General features: G+C 39.0%; 1 protein-coding gene across 1 annotated transcript in view; it reads right to left on the reverse strand.

The window, feature by feature from the left end:
* CSTF3 (cleavage stimulation factor subunit 3) overlaps positions 1–9,521 on the reverse strand; it is a 52,377-nt gene extending 42,856 nt beyond the window's left edge. The window contains exon 1 of the mRNA XM_059826010.1: positions 9,379–9,521. Coding sequence (XP_059681993.1) covers positions 9,379–9,408 — 30 coding nt within the window. The 5' untranslated portion in view covers positions 9,409–9,521. The remainder of the gene's footprint in view (positions 1–9,378) is intronic.
* Positions 9,522–24,306: the final 14,785 nt, after the last annotated feature.

The raw sequence follows: 24,306 nt of genomic DNA on the forward strand, positions 1-24,306 counted from the left end.
TACCAGAAGATTTACTGCATTATGAATTTTAAACAGTTTTACTGACTTGAAACTCTTAAGATGCAAAAAATAAATTCAGACTGATATTTCTATTACAGACCTCAGCCAAACAAACCCAGGTTACTGCATGAGTCATTCTGTATATGCAGGATAGTAAGTATTTCATATCACAAGATTTTACAAGAAAATTAGGAGATGACAGTTTTGGCAGCAACATATACATGTTATCCAAGCACAATCTGTTAACTTTCTGATCTGTCAGTCAGTGTATTCTTACAGTTGCCTTCCCATAGCTTTGGCACTAACTGCCTTAAACAGCCTTTTTTTTTTTTTTTTTTACACTCAAGACATTCATATTGGAGTTTAAAAGTTTTTGATACTAAAAGCTTTACCAAATTGAACGCTAACCTGTTGACATAGTTACTATTATAGCATAGGTTTAAGTGTTCTTTTAAAGACTTGTGGAAATATCTTAATGATCTCCAGAATTTTTTTCTAGATTGAACACTGTTAGCACAAAGTAGATGAAAAAAGTTACAATCTGATGATCACATACAGACAAGCCTTAAAATACATGCTTGTTACAACCCTGAATGATATGAAGTTTTTTATTAAGCATGAAATATTGTTCTGACCTGTACTCCAAACAGCTTATTTACTAACTTTCCAAACTTGACTCCTTTTCAGGCAGATGTTAGCAGTCCCAAATCACACGATCAAGTAAATTCTTGCCTTCGTGAGATATAATGGTAATAACCTGTAAATTATTACTACAAAACCTTTCTTGTGAAATTTTACAAGTCAGCTACATAATTACTGTTAGAATATATGATTCTCTATTGTATAGCGCAGTGCAACTGATTTACTGTACAGAAAATTCTAAAAAAAACTTGTCAATTGCTAAAATATTATTTCAAGAAATTAATTTTAATTCTTAGTATTGGATCTAGGTCAATACATAGCTCTGAAGATGAAAAAGACAGTAAACAGGTCAGAGAGAACTGATACTCCTGCCAAAGGTGCCATCACACACTTAAAGGGGAAGAAGGTAATTAGACACTGCAGAGGTATGACTTCTAGTAAAAATAACAAGCATCACTATTGTGCATCACTATTGCGCATCACTCCTGAAGGAAAGCAGATCTTCCAAGAATACAGATCCAAGGCATTATTAATGGATTTTACTGGAAGACCATTTACAGTGGCATTATATGAAGATAAGCTGTCAGTGAAGTACTGTACAAAACACTGACTTAAAAGAAAAAGTTGGGGCTAGCAAATGCAGTAAGCCTGAGTTACTTAGGAACACGAACTTTATTTTCAGGACTGCCCTGCCCCTTTGCTTTTGTCAACCTCTGCAAATGCACTACTATACAACAGTTGCTTATGTTATACATTGCACTTCAACTTGATAATTTAAAAATGCTACCGTATTTTAATATTTTTCAGCACTACCAGTTTTTGTGTCAGTCCTACTAGCAGGATATAATTCAAGGCATAGCCCTTAAAAGATTTTAAATTAAATTTACTCATAAAATGGACAAATGATCAAAAGTGTTGCAGAACTGTTAAAATGACATGTAACAGCAGCCATGCACGAAAGGGAAAAGGAAAAAAAATCAGTAGGAGGGGCTTTACAGGAGTTGAAAGACCATTACTCTTTCTGATTCCGTTTTCGAGTCATTCTTAACATTAATTGCTCAGTGTAAAGCAGTGTGGCTTGGAAGGCAAGCATCAAGTCCCATATCAAACTAAATTATAAAGTTAATTTGACTAACAAAATCAAATGAAAAAATTAGTAGCTCTAAGTTGTCAGCTCAAAAGTAGTAAATTTATAAATTTCCATATTAATATTTTTACATCCCTAAGTACTTCAAAATTTTGACTCTACATGTTATAGTTCAACTGATACAGGCTTAAGATGCAAAACACAGTATGAAATCAACTAGTGGTTTTATTTCTTCCAAAATGACATGAATAAACATATTTCAGCTTATAGAAGACAGCACTGAAGCTGAAATTTCCAAAGTTTAAAGACTATTTATGTAAGCTATTTCTACAGATGACCCAAAGTTGCAATGTTGTTTATTCAATAAAGCACTAATTCAAATTCACCCACATCAGTGATAAGCATTGCTTCTCATTATATTCCATCTCAGTGAAATCTACTTATCTCAAATATTCAATCAAGCATGTATTATTCTGCATTCAATTAGATAGAAATGCCTATCAGGAGTACTATTAATGTCAGCTGCAATAAAAAACCCACCCTACAAAAACAACTGAAGCATTTGTGGAAGCACAGGGTCCTGCACTGTAAGTAATGACTTCCAAACAGGAAAAGTAGAATGGGCCACTGAAGCACACCTCAACTATTTTAGTAGTAGTTCAGTTGTATTATCTTCAACCTTTCCACGTGACACACAAAACTCAGCTGACACTGCAGCGAAACAGTTAAGGCCTCCAGGAATTTGATTTCATCTATGCCGACATAGGGCAATAAACTCAAAGGCTGAAATAAGTTAAGCTGGTGAAAAAATAAATGCTGATAAGATGCATAATCATAGCAATCCTACATTATTTTTTTATGTTTGATACAGGACTCCTAATCTGTGTAAGAAGCGTAGTAAAATGTTCATTCTTTTATTGGAAAAAATAAAAGAAATTTCATACATTAGCAAATATCCGCTTAGCAGCAGCAGATAAAAGTTCTCCATGCAGTTATATAAGACAAAAATTATAGGTGCTCTACAGAACTGAAAATAACGATATGATCAGGATTTTTAACTGCACTGCTTGGAATTGCTTGTATCTTAATGTGATACATAAGAAAACACCCAACTTCTTAAGGCAAGTGAGCAGTCCTCCTCCTGTCCCTATTCAACTCCAGGATGGATAAAAGCCATCCACATTTCAGACAGGCAAACTGCACTGCAGGGAAATCAGAGTCCTGGTTATATCTGAGCCAAAACAAGGCCTCATTACCTTGGCACCTTCACAAATAATCACTCCTAATATATCGGAGAAATCAACACTTAGGATTTCCGGTCTGGACTGTTTTGCCAGAACTAGGAATGTGAGCAAAGATGCACTCAGTTACACATCAAACCTGTGAAGACATCTACTGCAAGCATGCAGTGAAAGAGAACAAAGAGCTTGACTTTTAACCTAGCCAGAAAGACATTTGATCTCAGTTTTGAAAACTGCACTTTAACTGCACTCTGTGCTTAGATCTGCTGTTACCACAGTTCAAGGGTATGCGGCTTTTGATTATGTATTTTTAAATGTACTGCTTGCATAACACCCAATATCCAACACTGTGAATACTTAATTCTAGAGTGTTTATTCACTGCCATGATCCTGCCCCTAGATACGCATTTTCAGTCCCTCCCTCTGGTTAACAGAGGTATTTGAGTTAATCTCATCCTGTAACAAGCCAGTTCAGGGAGTTAAATCAGCAGAAAAATAATCCTATTAGAAAAGTGATTAACTTTCTAATGGTTCATCCCCTTGATTTCAGGATCAGATGTGATGCAGAATAAAGGATGCAAAACTATACAGGACTTTAGCAGTCCCAATGTATATCCCCTTAAACTACCATAAAACTGCACCTAAACAGATAGATACTGGCTTTTAACTTTTCTTTACTGCCTGAAAAAGAAAATGCTGCAAAGAATTTTTGCATACAGACTGGAAAAATACTTTTTTCCTCTGCTTTTGGTAACTGTGTTCAGTACACCTCCCACATAAATGGGCTCCTATCCCACAAACAACCCTCTGAATGTCAAGGAATTATTTTAGCACTTAAGGTTCCATGTCCACAAGTATCTGCATTATTACCATCTAGTCTGATTCGCAGCTTCTCTGTTATTATTTATACATAAATAGCAATGGATTTTTAGTTTCACAGATACTAAGAGTGTAATATGATCTTTATGATCACGGTTTCAAAAATCTGAAAAGACCTAAAGCCAAATTATCCAACAGGAAATCTAGGAGCTCCTTCCTGCAAAATACATCAACTGCACAAAATCCAAATTTGGATTCATAAAGGATGTCTGAGGGAACAAGAACAGAAGAAACAAAGTTGACTCTTAGTATTTACTAGAAGTTAGTTTTCAACCACCTTCAAAGAAAAATTTGTGGTTTACACCTTACTGCTAAAAGCAACAGTTAAGTTTCCCCAGCCCTCTGAGAATGAACCCTCATTACTCCAAAGTGGGATATAAAATACCTATCCAAACAGCTCTTTCAACTATTTGCACCATCTAATGCATCCAAATGCTTAAAGCATCCTCCTGTTTCCACAAAAGGATCTTCTGCAGTGAAAAGGGTATGTATTTAAACAGCTGTTCCACCTGTGAAGTGGCGAAGTTTACGATGTTTGAAAAACTACCACTAACTACGAAATGAGAACTTCTACAAACAAGACTTATAGGCCATTATACACAAAAAGGCAGGAATTTTAATGCCTAGTTCAGTCAATTGGTTTAACATCCAAAAGGAGTTCTATGTCCATTAAGATAGAAGCTACTGTTTGGAGTTTTTGGCTGTCTGTTGCACAATTTAGCATAGCCTGGACTACAGCAGACCCAATAAATATAATTTCAAATATATTAACATGCAACTTAACAAGCATTCTTAGTTGCCAGTTAGGTTAATTTACAGGTTTGTCTAGCCTAAGTGTTTTTTCTTAAAGTTTAGTTAGAGCTGTACATGCACAGAACAAGTTTTAAAATCCTTTCTTCAGTAACACATCCCTCCAATACACTATAGTTACACCTTATCAATCCTTGCACTTTCTTAAACCTGTTTGTAATGCCTTGCCTTCTATTCCACCACCAAGTCAATTCAACTGTGAGCATAATCTTGGAAGAATTTTTTGTCCTTTTAAGACTGGATCACTATTAACAGACATAACCCAGCATATTCATGTTAAGTAATTTAAAAAGGACACTTTTGTAAATCCTGCTCCCCCCGCCCCCCAATCTGGGCTGGTTTACATCTTTGAACAAATCAAGAGTTTTAGATTAGTAAGGAGTACCATTCTTTCCTCATGAGACTATTTCCCAAACATTACCATTTAGACAGACATTTTCCACTTTAACTTCTTCTTGGTATAGCTGGAACTTACTGATCCCGGAAATGCAGTTAAAATACGGAGATAGTTTACCCACCGCATTACCAACTCACAAGTCTTCCTCCACCAATCCTTGTGTTCATTCTGTTTAAAACCCATTCCTACTCATATAAAACAACATGCTCTTAGAGAAGGTTCTTTCCAATGGCTCCTCCTGAAATGTTAAACCCACACAATCCTGCAAGAATAAACTCCTGCTTTCAGTATTGTGCTTAATGACATCTATTTTTAAAATATTAAGCTAAAGTTAACTACAATAACATTTACTATTGCATTTAGTACTCAGAAACTTACATGACATACTATATCAAACACACACACAAGGCATGAACGAGAAGGAGTAGGAAGGGACAGAAGTACTAGTAAGAAACCGGATTAGACTGCTTTAGAGGTCTTTTCTATAGTCACAGAGACAATACAAACATCTTTTTTCCACAGTTCAGTCTTGGACCAGATTCATATTCATGTAAAGTAACACGCATCACAGACTGGGGTACGTATCTTAGAAAGAGTTACAGGAAGTGTGAAATGCATGTTCTAGCCTTAAAAGATTAAAAGGCAACTAATGCAGGGGTAAAGCAAATATTGCATCAAGTCTTCAGATAAAATTGATGCCTGGCAAGTATATATTTATTAAGTGGATAAGAATAGTGTTTCTGCCTTGGTAGAAAGAGGCAGAGAGCACAACGAATTTAGGTCTTGTTAGAGAGTACATGAAACGACCACCACACAATTAAAATGAAACTAGATGTGTACATTAAGGTCCAGAAAAAATGTAAAGACATACACGGGTGCAAGCGTGCACTCTTTGTAACGTCAACACATGAAGAGATTGGGAAGAGCTTGCCCAGGAATCTTCTGGCAAACAGTGGCAGATGCAGCCTTTTAGTCTCCAAATGTGGATTTCTATGATATAGACCGTGCTATGTGTTTGGTATTCTAAAAACCAACCTTAGAAATTCTGGTTTGTTAAACATCATGTAGACCTTGCCAGGAATCTGACAGCGACCTAACAGATTTTAAGACCTGACATCATTCAGCTGGTTCTGCAGAAATTGATTTGGGTCTAATATAGTTAACACAGTGCAAGAATTTAAAATATACTGCAATAGTGGTGGCTACATCACATTTCTTTGCCCACCTGCCCCAGTCTGTTCTACAATAATGATGCAAGGAGACAACCTACGTAACATAGCTTAGGCTCCTGATCTAGACAGTAAAGCAGCCTAACAAGGCCTGAAGTTAAGCTCAGCCTAAAGGCAGTAAAGCCACACTTCAATTGCACTGCACCTGGTAGGATAAAGTCTCCTAAACCCCAGCTGGGTCTTTAACCTTACAATACCTTTATTCTCCCACCCTCCCTACATCTAACATTCCACTCTCTGTTCTTCCCTCCCATACTACCACAACTTCGTACTTGCTGGAGACAGCATGGCAATTTGTTATCCATCTGGCTGCTTTTGGAAGTCCCCTCCAAACCCTAAGATCTGGGAAGCAAGATGCAGACAGCTCTGTGTGTCAGTGAGTCAGAGCTAACAATTCTGATTTGTCAAAGATCTTTAACATCTGCATTGTACACTATCATGTTTACATCTTATGCACAACACAGATGCAAACTAACTGTACAGTTACCCACTTATACTGATCTAACTATGTGACTGTCAATGAGAATGGCACCCAAAACCTCAGAAGCTGGTTGTGGAAGCAGTAGATGAAACCTGAAACAGGAAGGCCAGACACAATCCAACCTCTGCCTAGCTTCAGCTTCCTACAGAAAGAAACATTTAAAACCCTAAGAATATCGTGCATGTAAAGTCAGAGAGCCCTTCAGAGAGCACTAGGTTACAACATACAGCAGCTGCGATGTGGGGAAGGGAGTAAGGCACAACTGCCCCAATCACAATGCTTTGTCCTTCCTCCTTCCACAGAGACACAGTGAATTTAAGTCTTATCATGGTCTGTAAGACCAGTTAGACTGGCATCAATGCTTACTTAAGGTACACCTGCTTCACTACACACCTGGATGAGTGGTAGCCTAGGGTGCTGAAAACTTCATGGTAGTATTGCTAAAGATACCGGTATCAAATTACACCCTATCTCAACATTAGGAGTAAGCAACAGAAGTCTGCCCAGATAAGAAAAAAAAAGTAGAGGACAACTTAATGAAACTGAAGAAAATTGATGGAAGGGAAGTAACTGACCATTACAAAATTAGAGATTTCTAGGAAACCAGAATCCAGAGGCCTTCATAAAGAGGATGGAGTAGGAAAAAAAAAATTTAATCCAACCTATAACAGAGTTAGGATTTTATAATTTTTTTTTTTTTAAAGTGCACCCAATGTGAAAACAGTAATCACAATGGGTAAAAAGGATGAACCTTAATATGGATCAAAAAAACAAAATCCAAGCCATATGTTAAACTACATGCTTTATGTAGACTGCAAATAATGATTTGTAATTTTCTGAATGCTAAACCCCTCTGTGATATGGCATCACGTATTTTCCTGAATAGCTTTTACTTCAGTATGCAGACAATAATTCAACTTTTTGCATATTAGATTGTCCCTTGCAAAAGAAAATAAAACCTTAAGTCAGCATTGTTTTTCTTTAAGTTAAATAGTAACATATTACAAGCTACAGAAACACACTACTTTAACCAGCAGTTTAATTATGCAATTAAACATCAATGTATTTTTTTAAAAAATATATTGGAGTGGGTAAGCTTTAATGTGAAACATATTACACATCAGGATTATCAAAATTTTATTGTAGCATATTCTTACTTCTTTGTAGCTATCAACCTGGTGATGAAGTAAACCATTCCGAAGAATCTCTTGCTTAAACATACAAGTATACTTATTGAACTGACCAGCTTTGAGCATACAGGCTGGTAATTCATAGGATATTTTCCTAATAAGACAGAAACTGGGTATTTTACATTCTGAGCACTTGTCTTTCCTACCCTCCCCCCCGAACCAGTGATCTTACAAAGAGTTTAATGCCACCCTTTCAGAGTACAGGCCCAGACACACAGAAACATAACCTGTTTTGTAGAGAGACTGACATTCTACAAAAAACAGCTTCTTAAAGGAGCACTGAGTCATCAGCTTAATTTTAAGTATTTTTGTAGGCTACATCGGCCAGTAAGGCATATCACAGGGTTATCAATCAGTCTTCCCTCAGTCAGGAACTTTCATCCCCACCCCTCCAATTAATAGTGATTTTAAACATAGCCCTAACTAGTAGAAGGACCTGTTTAGAGAAATACTGGCAGTAAATAGGAGGTAGTTCATGGTAATACCAGATTTTAAAAGATGACATACAACACTCTGATTGCACCTGCCTAGAAAATAAGAAATTATAGTAAATACATATTTTAGTATATTAAAAAAAAACAAGGAAAACCAACAGAAACAGTAGTTATTCTCCCCCAGGAGCAAGAATGCTGTACCACAAAGAAGATTCTTTATTAAATAAGCGTATTTTGATTGTTTCTAATTTAAAAGTGTTTTAATAATGCCTTATTCTGAAGGAAAAAGGAATAGTTAAAGAGGGACACAGCCTTGTATGTTAAACGCGTATGTTCAGCAAACGCTCACTTTACAAAACATCGCAAATCTATCAGCGTAAACAGCTTATCCAGGTTCCAATGTTCTTCCGGAGTGCGTGTACTCAATGACCACGAATAAATGGGAAAGCGAAGCTCACTAGTGTCTATTGTCCACCTCGACCTGAATTGAAGTTTGCTTACCAGAAACGCGAAGGGTGAGCGAGACATATTTCTCGAGGCATTACCGGTTGTACCGAGGGCGGACGCTGGGAGCGGCTCCTCGCGTCCGCGTCCCCGTCCCCAAGCGCAACGCTTCGCTGACGGCATAAACTCGAGTTCCTCAAAATGGGTGTGTGCGGCGGGGGAGGGGAGCCCTTCGCCAGCCGCGCCGCGGAGCAGACCGGCAGGGCTTACGGGCGCAGGGACGAGGCAACAGCCACGCTCACGCGCCCCGATCGTTGCTCCCCTCAGGCGCGCGGGCGGCCCGCGGCGCGGCCGCGAACGCAACCGGCAGCTGCGGGCGGCGGCCGGCCCCACGCGCTGCGCCACACGCTCAGCCCCGCCGAGGCCTGCACAGCGCGGCCACCACCGGGCGGCCCCAGGCCGGGCCGTCCCACCGCCACGGCGGCCCTAGCCCCCACTATTCCCCCCCGGGAGCGTCCTACGACCTCACCCTCTTCCTGCTCACCTGGTCGCCGGCAGCTCCCTCTCCGGACATGGCGTGTTAAAACAGGGCCAGGGCACAGAGGCCCCAAACAGATTAAAAACCTCTTTAAAAAGCGCCCGGCACTGCTGCCGCCGCCGCGGGCAGCTCCCCCGGTCGTGCCAACCGCTGCGGCCCGGAGTTCCAGCAGCGCTAGCAACAAAATGGCGGCACAGCGCCTCCGGTCCGGCTTTCAGCGGGGGCGGGAGGAGGAGCCGCGCCGCGCCGCGCGGGAGTCGCTGGGAAAAGCTAGGGGCGGGGGGGGGGAAAGCGGCAGGCGGGAGGAAGTGCGTCACGCCAGCGCGCGGCTGTGGGGCGGAAGTGGTCAGTGAGTGCGTCGTTGCGGGAGGTGCCGGAGGGAGGCTGTGATGGTGAGGGGGGTGCGCTGGCCTTCCTCCCCGGTGCTGTGGGTGGCAGGCCTGCCTCCCGCCGCGTAGGGGCAGGGTGAAGCACTGGGGCCCGCCCCAGCGCCGTGAGCGGGGCGCTCCCTGAAGGGTGGCCAAGTAGGGCCACGGTAGTCGTATTCATGGTGCTCGTAAGGGTCGTAATGTGGGCGTTTTCTCCCATCGCTCGGTCCCCATTTCCTGGCCGACCGCTTATTGTTGAAACGCTGAAGGGCAGTGGGCAGAAACTAAGAGGTTTTGGTGACCTCTGGCCCTGACTCTGTGGGCTATTCTGTTAACGAAGCGCTGCCTCTTGAACGGTTGCTTCTTTGCAGCAGGCCGGCAGTCTGCCCTTGGTGAAGTAACGTCAGCAATGTTGGCTAGAAGTAGACCCGTCCGTTCCACCTCACAAGAGCTCTTCTTAATCAAGGAGGCAAGTGCAAAAGACAGGCTAAGAGGGCATTGTCTCAAATCACCTCAAGGACTCGGGAGGCAGCTCCCCCTAAAGCTACTTTATTCGCAAAGTAATCACCAGTCTGCTCATGAGAGAAGGGCTTTGAATCAGCCACTGCAGAGAAGCTCTGCTATATGAAACAAATTCCTTAAAGGAGGCTTGGCAGATACCAAGGTGAAAGCTGACTTAGCTGCCTTCACAACAGCAGTGTAAGTGTTCTTAAAATTGTACAATACAGTCATATTTATGCAGAAATACTTGAAGTAACTTGATACTAGCACTCTTTGGGTTCCTTTCTGCTTCATCTTCCAAAAGTCACCTTCTTAAACCACAGTAATATGTGGAAAGAGGACATAAGAAAAACATAATATATAGCCTTTTCTTTTGAAGCTTCACACCCCCCCCAAAAAAAAAAAAAGGGGGAGCAGATAGTAAACACTTTCTTGACCAATCTGTGGAGTAATGTTTTTCTTCTCAGTACTGAAGAATTTTGATTCTGTTATTCTTCAGAAGTTAAATACAAATATGTCTATCAATCTGTCTTGATAGGTAAGCTGTCCTGTTCTCCAATTTCTTAGAAAATAGTGATTCTGTGCTACAAGCCTAATTTGTGGTTTCTTACGGGACATTTCTTCCATGTCGCAACAGAGTCCGTTTTGAAAATAGTTGATACATAAATACAATTTCTTTCCAAAAACCTGCATTTCTAATTCATTAGTGTAATATGTTTCCATTTCCCATCTAGGAACCAATTCCTTGTGAGTAATCACTTAAAGCATTGCTAGTGAAACTTCTAATTAGATAATACTTATGTTATTCTAGGTCTACAGAGTGTCAGCTGTCTTAGTGGCCTGGTTGAAATATTTTTCTAGTTCTTTGGTTTTTTGTTCAAATATATTTCTATTCTAACTTTAGCTGCTTATGGTTTTTGGATTGCCTTCTTGAGTTTCATAACATGATAAAGGTGATGTTGAATGATGATAGCACCAATGACATCTTGCTTGTCTAATGGTATGAGTTAGTAAAGAGCAAAATAAGTGATGCCTAATGTCATTAAGACTTTTGCCCCTTACCTCCTATAGCCCCTCACCCCACATAATAAAATAATGTGCTATCTCTTAAACTGTCGTTGTTCTTCATTTCTGTAATTCCATGCATAGAACAGACCTTGGGCAAAACCCTAGCTGCTGTAAATACAACTAGTGCCTATTCCTTTTCTATCAAGTGTTGCTGTGAATGCAGCTTGAATGAACTGCAGCTCTAATACATGCTCTTAAATCTAATGTGTTAGTTGGAGAAAAGTAAAAGGAGCACTGATGTACAGAAAGAAAATCAAATTTTAAATTCTTATCGATGCGTTGTTCCTTACCACTTCAGCCCTAATAGCTTGCCTTGTTTTGCAGTTAAATGTGAACTTTCACAGCTGTGTGATAACGAACATGTTAATGTTTTGGTATGAATCTCACAAGGGGCAGTATTACTTACAAAACCTGTGTGTAAGTTATAGGTTATGTTTCAAAGTAACTTTGAAAATGTTTCCTTGTCTTAAATTTAGAATTTAGATATAACAGTGTTAGCTTAACTTAAGTTTTGCCTTGCTGTAACTTAAATTTGGGCCTTGTGCAAAAGTCTACTGGCTTGAGTTCAGTAGTGTTGTAAGTCTATGTTACTTGACCCATTTGTCAGGCTGATTTGGAGCTTTCTTGTTGATGGTATGGGAGCAAATAATGGGGATGCAGCAGCTGAGCTTACAACAACTACTTAATTGCTAATTCATTTTGCGTAGCTCAAATGTTGTTTTAGAGTGTGGCTGTTCCTTCCCTTCCTTCTGAAGCTGCATCATCTTGAGTGGAGTAGCTCAAGGCTTCTAGTCTGAGGTAACCGGAGCAGTGAAGACATGATTACAGGCCTGTCTGCTTGGGAAGGCTGCACTTTAATTTTCAGACGGTTTGTGATATCAAAGCAACAGGACATTGCTAATATGTGCTATGCTGTAGTGATTCATGCTTAGTTCAGTAATTGACATGAAACTTAATGGCAAGCTATGAGTTAACAAGTAAACTATTGTGGATTATACTGCTCTGTGAGTGTTGCAGAAATTGAAAACAAATCTGAAACTGAACATGAATTGAAGGCTACTATACCTACAGTTCAGTAGTACTTAAATATTTCTGCTTGGAAAAAATAGACAAAAATGTGTCACTGGAAGAAAATGATATCTTAAAGCAAATAGATGTTGAACCTTAAAGGCTGCCAGGCCAAGATCTTGGCAAACCATAAAGTGGCACAAACTTGAAAGAAAACTGTTTTCACAGAGTTGGGGCAGTTATCAACTAGAGCTGACATACCTGTCTTCCAAGTGATTTTAGCTGCCACAGCAGATTGTATTTTAATACTAGTTATGAAATCACAGGTTTTGTGCAACCCTTGTAGTGCAACTCTATAACCACTAACAACATTGTTCAGAAACTTTTTTTTCAAAGGGGTTCACTCACAGATATAATTATGTCTGCTCAATGCTGGAGAGAATGTTTACGGCTCTTAGATTGAACTGCCCTGTTAATTTCTATGTGTAAATGCTGAATCTCAAGCTACCTGAATGCAGAGGATGCCGGGAATTGCCCTCCCCACTCTGTCATAATATTATTGGAGGCTGTGGGCTGTGTCACCCTTCCTCTAAGATGGATTTCAGCATAGGTGGGGTGAAGACACGTTGACCTGAAAACTGAGAGACCCTGTCTCGCTATTGGCCAGGCTGATAGTGGCCACTGTTTTTTCCTGAGCTGAGAGTTCTGCAGTACTTGAGTACCCCACAGACCTCATAATCTGTTCTTTTATATTTCTAAATTGACAACACCATGAGAATTTTGTGAACTAAAAAAAGAAGGTAGTCTAAATTTATATTCCCATAGGCCATAATTAAGAATGAAATTAATCTTTCTACCAAACTGGTTAGGCTCTCCATTTAACATCCAGTGGTTTAGAGTGAGGTGTGTCTCACTAATTGTTTGCATCAGTGGCAAAGATGAGGAAGGAAGCAAAACCCAAGCTAACAAGGTTTGCTGTGTTTGTTTTTTTGGGCTGTGCACTGGTACTGCTGGCATTTGTAGTGAAGAGTGAAGGAAGCAGCTGGGAGGATTTGGGTGGTGAGGAGGAGAAGGCAATAGTGCTCAGATGAAAATGGTATACTATAAAGACTTTTCAGCTGTCAGGAATGTCAGTGTGTGAAACTATTTGCATGGGTATGTGACTGATAGCTGTGGCATCAGATCTGTTGCCTGAGTAATATTCTCTGAAATAGGTTTCTTTCTGGGCATTTTCTCACTCTGATCACTGTGTCACATGTAGCACAAGTGCTACAGAGAGCCTTTCTTTGCTCTAAATACATGTATATTTGCAGGTGCTGAAGTAGGAGATTGGAGCAGTGAGCCTCTTGCTCATTATGTGAGACTCAGACTGATGCATGCACTGTGGGGTTTGGAATACGGAAGACTTAAATATGTCGAAATTATGCAGCCTGGGTATTGGATCTGTTGCCGCTTCTATGTTGCTGGATTCAGTAGTGGTCTCGTTTATCATCCGTAGTTGGGGAGGAGATGTCTTATTTCGTTCTAGTTCTGCCTTGTTTCCAATTCATGCCTTCTGTTGTCATCTTTCCCATTTGACTGCTGTAGGCAATCTGCGCAAGAAAGGCATGGGAGGCATACACTGTGTATGCGTTATTCCAGCTACCAGTGTCTGAGGTGCTGGTGATTATCATCCCAGCAGAAGTTTACAATATGGGAAGTGCAGAGAGGGTCATGTGTCATGAAAGGTATGTATATTACAGGAACAGAAACATAAATTATGACAGCAATACCAAAGGATGAAATTCTGTGTCTCCTGTTACCCAGTGAATCGGGCTTCATGATCACAGTCTGTTATGAAATTAAAAAGAAGGGAATCAGTGACATGCAGTGGTAAATGATGTGGGTGTAATGCAGTGAAAGGAAGTTTTGTTTTTGGACAACAAAAATTGGCAGGTTTTAAAATTAGTTTATTTAAGGAGTTAAACTAATTTAGAAATTTAGTATATAAGCAGAGAACAAAGGTGAATGGATTAGTGAATAACTAGGGTGAATAGTAGAAAACAATTGTAGTGGACTGCATAGTTGCAGTAATGTATTTTAATAGTGTAATAAGACGTTAAAATTATGGATTGAATTCTAGCCTCCTCAACATCAATTAATTTGCTTAAATTGGCTATTGTTTAATGCTATTTAACACAGTATTGCCTCGTCTATTTTTTTGTAAGCAGCTTTTCAGCTTTCCAAGAAAAGTATAAATAATCCACATGTAGACCAAACAAGCTTTTTCTGAATCTTGTACTGTTTTTACTCCAGCATTCTTTCCCAGTATAAGTAGTTGTTCTCTTCCTGTAACGCTACTTGCAGTTGTGGATCAGTATTAGTATTCATCAACATTTATTTATATTACCTTGTGGATTCTTTGGAAAATTTACCATAATGAAATGAAATCTGAAGCTGCATCTCTGTCTCTGTTTAAAACTGTATTTTAATGATGAAACATTAAGGAGTGAAAATAGTGCTGAAAGTTGTTTAAGCCAACAGCTGGATAGCCTCAGAGGCAGGGTTACATTGTTTTTTTCTTAAGATTTGTGGACAGATATTTATGGATGTACCATTTATAGTCTACGTACAGTGAGTCCAACATGTCCCAAATGCTTTGGGTATGTAGTATTTGTGCAGATCAGTTCTCCAGTATGTGCACAGTCTCGCACGTCCAGCAGACATTTCTATGGCATTCCTGCATGCCTACCGCCAGGCTGCAACAGTGTCCAAGTGTCTGAAAATCAGAGCGAGACTAACATCCTCCAGTTCTGCCTGGACAAAATTTCCAGGCAGAAAAATAGAAGAAATCTAGAAGAACTCAAATTGCAGAACAAAGTTTAAAAAAAACCCCAAAACCAAGTAAAAACCCACACACAAACAAATGAAAAACCAAACCAACTAAAAAACCCCCAACTGAATAATGCAATTTGTCTGTGTACTGGATTAAAGTGGCGTCCAAAACAAGCCTTGCAGCCAGAGGGATAAAGATGAAGTAATGTGTACAAACACAGCAGCACAGTTCGCTAATTGCAGTGTTCTCAAATTTTTGAGTGTTTGACTTTGTAACCTAAGTATTTTTGAAGTAGTTAAAACGTGTTTATTGACCACTACTATGGCTAGATCTCTTCTTGCGGCTTGCCCCTGTTGGCTTGTGACCATCCGTGTCCCCAGCAGTGTGACTCACCCGGGAGGTGGCAGACAAACACCACTCTGGCTCGGCTGGAACCAGAGCGAGGGGACAAGCAGCCCGTACCTGGCAGCCACCCAACAGAGAAGATGGCATGGCAGTAACTTCGGGTCTCTTTATGTCTAGATTACAGGACTTTTTCCTGCCATATTACTCTTTGACATCAGAAGTGGCTTTCTATGCATCCGTGCTATGAGTCACAGCTTGCAATGGTGAATAATTTTAAAAGTATTTTTAACTTTATTCTAGGAAAAAGTCATGCACATTCTGGTTTTAATAGTATTAATACTCAAAGGTAATAATAAGGGCAGAAAGTAGAAGCATATGGAAGGAAAACAGAGGCATCAAAGGATGGCTGGAAATCAAAGAGGGAACTTGCCAGTATTTAGCATAGCAGTCATCATCCAACAAATAAAAAGAACAAAGTGAGGTAGGGCAGAACATACTTACTTGTAATTGGTGTTGCACACTTTTGCATACCAGTGTTCAGCCTCAGTTGTTTTCTAGTGTATGTTTACTCTGGTTGTAAATACATAGACAAAGCCTTTTAAAAACATAGTGTTGATTGCAGTTATTTCTCACTTAGGATCAGTGATACAAAATTTAGTGTTATTGTGATTATCTGATACAATACTGGAGTGCTTCCAAAAATGTTAGTGATTAACAGTAAATAAAAATTGACTGTCTAAGCATAGTGTTGCTTGCACTCAAATGCCTTCTACTTAGCTGAATAATCCAATCATCATAAGATGAGGATGTAAAAGTAAGTTTGTAAGACATTAGATGATGCTATTCATTTTCATAATATATTGAAATACATAAACACAGAACATCACAGATTTCCACCTCAGGCTGTTTTGGGTAGAACTCTTGTTTTCTTAAATAGAAGTTGTCCACAAACTAGGAAGTTCACCCTGCTGACATAAATCCTACCTATTCAAGCGCTGTGTTTGTGCAGCCTAGAGAAACAGGAAAGGTGGAACTGGCCACCCAGTCCACCTGTAATGGGGGTGGGGAGGTTGCTATGCAACTATATTATTTGATGTTTTACTTGAAAGCTCAGCTCCAGGAAACAAGGGTTTACATAAGAATCAATCTTTCTTTCTTCTAAGTTAGTTTCCTTCTATTGCGAAACAAAGCTTCTTTGTGTGATCCAAGTATATCGCAAACTCTCAGAAACCTAGAAGCAATGTGAAAGAAATAAAAGTTTAAGGTTGTTTTAATCTCCTTATTTTGGGCAAGCTTGACTTACAAATCTTGGAAATGCCAGTTCTCTCCTGGTGCTGGAAGAGCAATCACCCCCTTTCCTTCTACCTTCATGGTGTACAGCTTAATCCACAAAATATTCCTTGCCTGTTCACCTTCAAAACCTATTGTGACTGTCCTGTGTATCCCACATTAAGCTACACTTCTGTCTCTAATGCAGCTATTGTCAGAGTTTATGGTTATCAAAGTTTATTTTGAAGAAATAACTAACGTTTCTGACCTCTGTGGAAATCTCCTATACTGGTGATGTTACCTAGTCCAGACTTAGACCTGCACGCTGCAGTTGAAATAACAGCTCCCTTTGAGTTTATCCCTGTGTAAATTTACCTTGGCAGATTGCATGCTCTTTGAATTAAGGATTATGTTGTCATATTTATCTATAAAGCATCTGGGTGCCATGGTGATCAGATCAGACAAGCAGACAGTTAAATTTGTGTTTAATGCTAACTGACAATGCCAGGGTCCTTTTCCATAAGAAGTGGGGCTTCATGTTAACAGAGCTGTGTTCTCTAGTAATAATAGTGATTCCAAGTGTTAGTGTGTGCTACTTTCTGGTAAATTAATAGGGACACAAAGCTAAGGAGGTGCTTTTACATTCTCTTTATCAGCTAAGCTTGTAGTTAGCAGTGAAGTTACTGCATTTGAACCTCAGTCATGATACCTCAGCTCAACCACCACATGCTATAGTAGAATTTGCTTTGTTTTTGTATTTCTGAAATAGCATAACACTGCACTTTGAAATCTCAGTTAAATGAAATGTCTCAGCCTAAATATAAGAAAAAAAATCCTTTAGGTCAACAGCGTGAAAAGTATTGCCTCTTCTAGGCAGCTCTAATTACATATTGATTGTACTTAAATGTTAAATTACAGTTCATTTCATGTTACACTCATGCATTTGTTATTTTTTTCCTTGTGTTATTTTGACAGTTTTAAAATAATAATACATGGACAAGTGTTTACTCAGGAACAGTCATTTCATTTTATTAGCACATGGAGGGCAATGAGGCAGAAAAGGGAATGTCATGCTTCTTGTTCCGAGCTCTTGTTCCAGGTAGTAACTTTCCAAAGACTGTCTGAGGACAATTCCTGGGGAAAATTCCTCCCCGATTATGGTACACATTATCACATACTGTTTGTGAGTTGCTATTGCTATACAGTGAAGCAGTTAAAACCCTCAATGGTGAACTACAAGACAGGCCATGAAGCAGTTCTTACCATATATTACTATAATTTTAGTTGCATATGTGCGTACATATATGTAACATTACCCAAGACGTAATCATGCTGCAATGATTTAGCACAAAAATGAGTGTGCCATAGATTTTTATTATATTTGGTTGCTCCTTGACCAGAAATGATCTGCCTTTATTTCTCATCATTCAGTCTCTCTGTTGCCACTCTTCTTGCAGTAGTTTGTCCTGGTTTTGTTCCTTGAAGCAACAGAACAAGAGTTGCTGTGTATCGGAAGTATGCATCCATTCCACTATATGAAAACCAGAATTTCAATGCAAATTTGATTGAAAACGAATGAATCCTACAATTTTTTTTTTAATTTCTGTAATTCGTTAGAAATTATGAACACAGAAGGATGTATGTATCCCAGCACAGTTTGGGAATGCCATCCACTCAGACATGACAGGTTTCAGAATATTGTCAACGCGAATTACTTTGTAAATCCAAGCACCCTTTGCAACAATTGTAGCTCTACCAGTTACAAACATACTGCCGGCAGATCTGAAACAATGTAGCAATATTTTTTTTTTCACAGAATGGTAGAATCATGTCTTTGGGGCTATTGTTTGGATGCTAAAAGTGCCAGGGGACTTTCTCATAAGACTGTATGCATATAAAAAGCTCTGGACCTACTGTGGGTTAAACATCAAAATGTGCTTTCTGCAGTATGTGCTCGTGTTCCTGAGCGAAATACAGCCTATGTAAGAATCACTGGTCTGTCAGAACAGAACCAGTTCAGTCCATGGATCTGTGTCAATGCAGTCTGGCAAAGTTGCTGCTAATGCTTTTGTGGACTTCAGCTCTAAAACAGCTTCTGAAACTCCCATTGCTATCTCCTTGCAGAAATGTTGCATGCCTAAAGAGCAACAGGTCTCTATCCTAGTAGGTAGGGAGAACAGAATCCATTTCTCTGTCGTGTAACAGACTACCCCTACATTAACTTCGTTACTACTAAGAAATTAATTTCAGGGGCCTCCTTTATCCCATGATCCCCAAGATGAACAGAGGAGTTATCCCTTAATTTCTTTTGGGTGCAAGCAAGAAATAATGTAGTATACTGTGGTCCCGTATGTCTCAGAATACAGAGCCAGGCAGCTCGATTTGTCTACGTGCTGGTGAGATCAAGGGCATGGCAGCAGCATGGAAACTGTCAACAATGGCATGGTATTATGGAGGGATATACAAGTCTTGTAGAAAAGCATGTGATAACTTACTTCTTGGTTCACATACTGAAGACAAATGTTTAGGGAGTACAATAAGCTAACTGATGACAGTGTACCTATGTGATAGACTGAAGGATGGCACATAGTAGTGTTTCATAAGTTATTTGCTCATCAAGTGGTGTAATTGTGTTTAGAAAAGCTGAAAGACAGCAGGTTTGGCTGGTTGCATTAGAGTACTTAAAAGTCTTAATGCATTGTTTATGTTATCTAGCTCAATATGCTTTTTTTCAGCGGTATCTTTGTCTTGCCACTTTGCTTTTTCTTTCTTCCTTTGCTCTAAGACTCATTTTTATTATATGTTTTTGTTATGATTATCTGCTGGTTTTCATAATGAATCCTATTTCTTCCTTTTGCTACTGTCCTTTTCAGATTTGCTTTGAGAATTCATATGTTTATAAATTCATCATCTTTTTTGCATTTTTCTCACAGAAACTATCTCTCTGTACTAGTTACTAGTGTTAAAGAACCATGCCTAAGCTATTTACCAAATCATTACATATCTTTTATTTTCTGAACATGTTCAAGTCTGTAGAGGAAAACACTGCTGTATGCACCAGAAAAATGAAAATGCTGTGAGAAATGTAAGTTAATCCCAAGAGGTAATGAAGAAAAGTGCCACTGTTTTACATATAGTGGTAAATGACCCGTACAATCATGATAAATTTTGAAACCATATTTACTCACCTTTTCAAAGCCCTCAGAAGAATACTATGGATTAAAAACTGTTGAGGCTTGTTTTATCCTTCTCCTTGGTACTTAAGAAAGCATCTGTCATTAATACTTTAACAGAAGGACTGCTATCAGAGAGAACTAACTAGTTAGGTTAAATACATTTTAAATGTCTGTACAGCTTTTTAAAATGCTTATATCTACATGCATATATAAAACTGAGGAAACAACTGCAGTTTCTCTTTTCCAGCTGTATTTCATCCGTTCTGATTTTCGTATTTAACTTGTATTAAAAAAGAGGACATATAGCACATGACGGTAACAACATAAGCAAAGGCATTTATAAAACCCAGATATAAGGTGTCTGGGAGAAAAGGCAATTTCAGTCCTGGATCTGGAAATACAGATTTTATTTTTTTTCTTTTTCTAATTGTGTTTAAAATATTTCATGATGTTAAAATATATTTTAGTTCAGACAGGCCTTAGGAGCTATTTGTGTTGATGCTGTTGTTTCTGTATACTCAGGGCATTGCCTATACATTTTTCTCGTATTTTGGTTACTTGACATAGGGTTCTAGAAAACAAACTGAACTGTTACCAAATGTGGGACATAAGTTAGATACATCTAAGGTGATATAACATGTTGTCTCAGAGCCATCTGATAGAACTTTCTGGTAGCATTGCCATCTATTTCAGTAAAACATCTGAGTGACAGTGAACAACAAATGACTGAGAAATTCCAATAATGTGAGAAAGAGGAATGAAACACAAGCAACTATTTTGAGAGAAACTATTTTACCTTTAATTTTTGTGAATTAAGAAAAAATATTATTCCTAATTATTATCTGAATATATAGGATTCAATTAAAGTAATTTCTTTTGTATTTTAGAAAAGTTTTGAGTCAATACATTTTCCCATTGTATTCTGAGAATGAAAAGGTAAGGGAATACTTTAGGCACTTGTAAAATGATAAAATTCAGAGAAAGGTTTGTGTTACTTTTCTGTGATCAGTACTTATGAATAACTATAGAATATCCTTTAGAGGAGTCGTCCAGACTTTTTACTGAGGGTAAAGAGGAGATCTCATTAGTTGGCCTTCTGAGTAGTTCTTTTTAGGAACTAATGCAGTTTTTTTCTATTAAAAAAGGGCACATACTGAAAAAATAGTCTGAAATAATGTTTAGAATACAGTGTCAAAAAGTGTAAGAATTAAACCTGCCATAGGCTAAAGCAGATACCAAGAGCTTGAGGGAGGATAGAGTAAGGAAAGAGCCCTTTTTTGCTTTATCTTTATTGAATTTTGTAAGTAAGAAAATATAAGATACGAAGCGAAAATCTTCAATGTGTCAAAGCCTGTCTCTGTAAGGAAGGGATTCCCTCCTTCAAACCGTAGGCACTCTTGAACCAGCGCTGAAATTTACAGTCAAAGCCATCTCTTTAGAGTAATGAATGCTTAAAATTGGAGTATAATTTGAAAAATAATATAAAAATAAACAACAGCCAGACCTGGGGTCACCATTACTAAAGGAAGAAAAAGTCCAAACACGACATCTGCAGAGTTTGTGCTTTCCACAAGGCTATCATTTCACATTGACTGTTGGATCCTTATTTCTTCTCCTTAGATTCTCCTTGTCTTTGGATTAAATTCTGATCCTAGAGAAGTTAATTGCAAAGCTCACAAAGATCTTACTAGTGGACTACTTTAAAGAATCACTTGTTGTAATTTGCAGAGCTTTGGCTGCAAAGTGGGGTTATAGTATATTTGAGGTAACCATCTTGTTCTGAGTGCAATGCTGTTTTCTGCACATCAGATCTGTCAGATCCTGTAGACTGTTGCATTTGTTTCCTAATTGCAAGAATAATGCCTTGTGGTCCCTAAGAATTACTAAAAAAATGTGAAGAGGTGCTGTAGTTATTCCAGAGCAAATTGTATTTTTGACACCTATTGACCTTTCAAATACTTTTAGGAACTGGCTATCTTTGAAAAAAATCACAAAATCATTACTGAATTGGCTCTCTGGCCTGCATCCTCTGCCTGTTTCATGACCATGCCTGTTTCATGACCAGTAAAGCAAAAAGGTGTGTGGGGGAGGCATTCAGTACAGACTGGTATGGCACCTCTAGGCTGTTTGAGTAGGGGGAGAAGTAAACAGCTCTTATAAATAAGGTTCCAGTTACAAAGAGCAAAAAGGTAAAACCAGCAGAAGACATCTTAGCTTGTTTACTTGCTTAGTTCTTAAGCTTTCCCCACCAGCTTTTGAGAATCCTGTCGCATCCATCTCTGCTATTCATAAAGTATCTGTCCTGCTTTTTTTTATTGCTGTTCTTGCTACCAGTGGTATGCTTGCAGCTCACCAGTTCTTCTTTATTATAGGCCAGCTCTGTTAGCAAGTCAGCATATGAAACCCAGAATGTGGTTTGGGAACTGTAAAACTTCACTAGGCTAGTGGATACTGAGCTGGGATATTTTCTTTGTGGGATCTTCCCTATTCTCTCTAAAGGCTCATAAGACTTTCTTTTCCTTTTTTTTTCTTTTCTTTTTCCCCCTTATTTCATTTTTTCCCTGTCTTTTCTTCCTTACAGAACATTTGATTTAATCAATTGCATTCAGACAGGGTAAAAAAAAAAAAAGTAGAAGATATTTAGGAAAAAACACCCTCCAAACCCAATACATGTACTCTGCTTATTTCTCTGGTATAGTTTGTGACAGTAACTGTGTCACATTGCTCTGCACAGCACTGGGATTTGCACGTGTGTCATGGGTGACAGAGTCTACTTCATATTCTCTTTGTAAATATCAAGGTAAGAAGTAAACAGCCTCCTCCCAGACACTACTGAAGTAGCTTTAGGACTACAGAGTACATGCCATAGTACTCATTAAATTGTGCCCTGGTTTCCTCAAGTATCCTAGTGTAGGAGTTGTTACCGAGGCAACACAAGGACTACTGTGCAACTCCCATAAAAACAAGTCACTGGGGTGTGTCGGGCATCTACATACACAGTGGCTCTGGATTGAAAATTGCCTCTTTAAGTTAAGCAACTGAGAAAAGCAAATGGGGATGAAAATAGTAATGTAAAAAGAATGCTTAAAGGTTTTTTAAGTATTTGGATTTTATGTTACTTCTCTGTGCTCTGCTTTGGGTAGGAGAGAGTAGAAATGCTGCTCATCAGCTGACCTGAGTCTGCATGAAGCTGGTGGGTGGGTGGGTGGGTTTACTAAATGGCAGTCTTCTCACCTGTCGAGTGTGATACTGAAGGTTGAGCAGAATCATTCCCAGGTTGGACTGGGAAGAGTATTTTCTTTATTTTATATGGAGAACTAGTGTTTTGTCTGTGTTAGCGGCACGGAGGTGCACAGCGACCCAGTGAAGGATATGACTATGTTGTTCTAAGCAAGCGTGGTTTCGATAGTTGCAGTGGTCTGCTGAAGTCACAGCTTTTACATTTGGCTAGAAATAGATAGGAAGCAGAAACCTTTTCAGTTAGCCTCAAATGAAAGAACAGTCCTTAGAGACAGTCAGCAGATACAGTTGTCTCATATTAAGTCATAAGTTGCATATAGTTGTTTGTCTAACCTTTTTGGCTCTTTGTGTCTGTACAGCAGATGTTAATGCACCTGAAAATAGAAAGTCTAAAGCTTATGTATTCATCCTTGTTTCATATTTTAAAGCATGTGTGTATATTTATATATGTATGTATAAAAAAATGTGTACAAATATGTATGACAGGCCCCTTTAACAGTAAGCCCTGACCCATTAATTTGCATCATGCACAGCTGACTAGCATTTATCTGCTCTGTTCCCCAGAGCCCATTTTGTATGTTAACATCCATGTTGCTCTTGCTGGTAGGATAGGCAGAGACTGTAACTGGAATTACAAGGCACTGACAGGCTTCCTGCATATGCCATCTCTTCGAAAAAAAATATTTGCTCTTGTCCTTCCTTGAAGCAGGGTATGTGTAGATACTGTTCTATGGTGGCTTCCGTTTGAAAGTCCTCTTGAAAATCCTTCTGAAAGTATAAAAGGCAGGCAAGCCTTGCAAGTTGTTGCCTAATACAGATATAATTCCAGGTGTATTTCCTGCTCAAATCCTGTGTTCTAGAGTGTCTTTATTTATAGTGGCTAAATGTTCTGATAATGGCAACCTCAGACAGGTAATGTGAGCTCTTCATGTAGTGGTGCTTGTTGGTTTAGCTAATTTCAAAGTTACTTGTTTTGGCAAGCTACTGTATGTTGCCTAACACTTGTTCCACAGGTGCCACAAACGGATCCCAGAAATGAAAGGTTCCTTTGAAATGCACCCAGGTTTTTGTTAGTAGGATTTGGAGGAGTTTTGGAGTGTCTTAATTTGCCGTGGTGTTGAAGTACGAGGGCATATATCAATTT

The sequence above is a fragment of the Gavia stellata genome, chromosome 17 (assembly GCF_030936135.1).
Source record: "Gavia stellata isolate bGavSte3 chromosome 17, bGavSte3.hap2, whole genome shotgun sequence".
Lineage (NCBI taxonomy): Eukaryota > Metazoa > Chordata > Aves > Gaviiformes > Gaviidae > Gavia > Gavia stellata.